The following is a 2,122-nucleotide window of genomic DNA, read 5'->3' on the forward strand; positions in this document are numbered from 1 at the left end:
AAACTTACAAAAGGTCAGGAGGGTCAGTATGGATCTCACCTTGTGGGGGGTGGGGGTGGGGTGGAATGTAAGATGTTCCAAAAGACAGGAGCCACAACAGAGAAGGAACTCCTTGCTGATGCGGCCCACCACAGCATGCCCTTTCTGCTGGCGAGGGTGAGACAGGGTAGTCTCATTGGGTTTTTTTAACGCTTCCTTATTCTCCTTTGCAAATCCTCCAGCCAGTTTGGTTTAGACTAAGCACTCAGCTGAGAAAATAATTAAAGAGTTGTTGGAAATAGTGGTTATAAAAGAAAATCAAAGAGCAAGGAAGGAGCTGCATTACTGTTGTGGAATGGGACAACTCGCCACAACCAACTTGTTTTGACCAACTCACCATGGGACAATTTAACAATTCTGTTAGGAATAACATAGGTTACCTAACATAGTTTGGGTAAAATAATATATATAAACTATGATTGTAAGTTTAAGTGTGTGTCACTTTAAAACTGCAAAGCATGTAATTTTGGGTGCGGTGTGAAACCACCATAAGAGGGAGCAAGAGAACCTGACAATTACTGGATTGCATGGATTGATGGTTTGTTAACTGCGTGTTTCCCCTACTGCTGAGTTGCTGAAGGAAGAGAGGAGTTTTTGACTTCTTCATATCTCTACTGCGAGGAGATATATTACTGGACTGATATTTGTAAGTTTACTGACCTCTCTTTTTCAACACTGGAATTTGCAACTGAATAATCCCTGGACGGACTGAACTAGTGAATGATATATGGACTGTTTGACTATGCTATAACTCTTACTCGAATAAAAACTATTTAATTAGCACTGTGTATCTGTTTTACTGAGTGTAAGCTACAAAAACGTTTATCTCACATATTTTGCCTGCCTGCCTGACTGCTGTGCAGATTCTGCTAGGGTGTATCCCTAACAAATTCAATTTAATTATTTAAAATAAATAAAAAAATATTTTAATTTTTGTCATTCAGATTTCATTCTCTCCCTGCTTTTACATCCTTTCTTTCATGATTCTATTCCACCATTTCTTTGATATTAGTGGCCCGCAGCGAGTTGGCCATGATGAGTTGGCCAGAGTAAATTGGCCCTGGCGGGTTGGCTGTGATGCAGGATTTTAGGAGTCTTAAGGATGTCCATTCTACAGGACATTAGGCAGTTAGTGGGATAATTAATCCTTCTGAAGAATTCAGTGGCTGAGGACTTTCTTCAGGGCTACCTTCATCTCTTTTGTCCTTAGACTGTAGATTATGGGGTTGAGTAATGGTGTGCCCAGAGTATAGACCATGGAGAGTAGCTGGTCTTCCTTTGGATAAAAGCTAGCATTTGGACGCAAGTACATAAAGCTGCAGCAACCATACTGGAGGGCCACCACAGCTAGGTGGGAGGAGCAAGTAGAAAAAGTCTTTCGACGAGCATTGGCTGAGTGTATCCGCAGCACTTCAACAGTGATGAACACATAAGAGATGCAGATCAATATGAAAGGCACTGCAATGGCCATTACCCCTAAAAGCAGTATCCCAACTTTACTGAGTTCAGTCTTGTTACTTATGAGCTGGTATATAGGGGGCACATCACAGAAGAAGTGCTCAATTCCAACCTCAGCACAGAAGGAGAGATGAAAGACCAGCCATACCAGCATCAGGGAAATCAGGAAAGCAATAAGCAATGACACAACTACTAGCTGAATGCATAGCTGTGGACTCATGATGAAGATGTATCTCAAAGGCTTGCAAATAGCCACATAACGGTCAAAGGCCATGATGGCCAGCAAGAAGCAATCAGCACTACCTAGTCCAATGAAAAGAAACATCTGAGTACAGCAGCTCCTAAAACTGATGAACTTCTTCTTCTTCAAGCTGGTCACCAAGATCTGTGGAACCACAGTTGCTGTATAGCAAAGTTCAATCACAGAGAGAGTGCCCAAAAAGAAATACATAGGGGTGTGCAGGTGAGGGTTCCTCCAGACAGCTAATATAATCAGTGTGTTACCTGTGATTATGATTGCATAAACTGTGCTAATGCCCGAGAAAAGCAAAGACTGATACTGTGGTTGAGTGGGAAAAGCCAAAAACATAAAATCCAGCATTGCCGTACAGTTCTCCTGAAACAT

General features: G+C 41.8%; 1 protein-coding gene across 1 annotated transcript; it reads right to left on the reverse strand.

Moving 5' to 3' along the window:
* Positions 1 to 1,198: 1,198 nt before the first annotated feature.
* OR10W1 (olfactory receptor family 10 subfamily W member 1) lies at positions 1,199 to 2,122 on the reverse strand. The gene has a single exon (XM_026719692.1). The coding sequence runs from the start codon at positions 2,120 to 2,122 to the stop codon at positions 1,199 to 1,201; it is 924 nt and encodes a 307-aa protein (XP_026575477.1).

Source organism: Pseudonaja textilis, chromosome 1 (assembly GCF_049901715.1).
Source record: "Pseudonaja textilis isolate UNSWEBS1 chromosome 1, rPseTex1.2, whole genome shotgun sequence".
Classification (NCBI taxonomy): Eukaryota; Metazoa; Chordata; class Lepidosauria; order Squamata; family Elapidae; genus Pseudonaja; species Pseudonaja textilis.

Bases quoted from the DNA above. Each gene is read 5' to 3' on its own strand.
- OR10W1 (XM_026719692.1), bottom strand. From the start codon at position 2,122: ATGTTTCAGGAGAACTGTACGGCAATGCTGGATTTTATGTTTTTGGCT.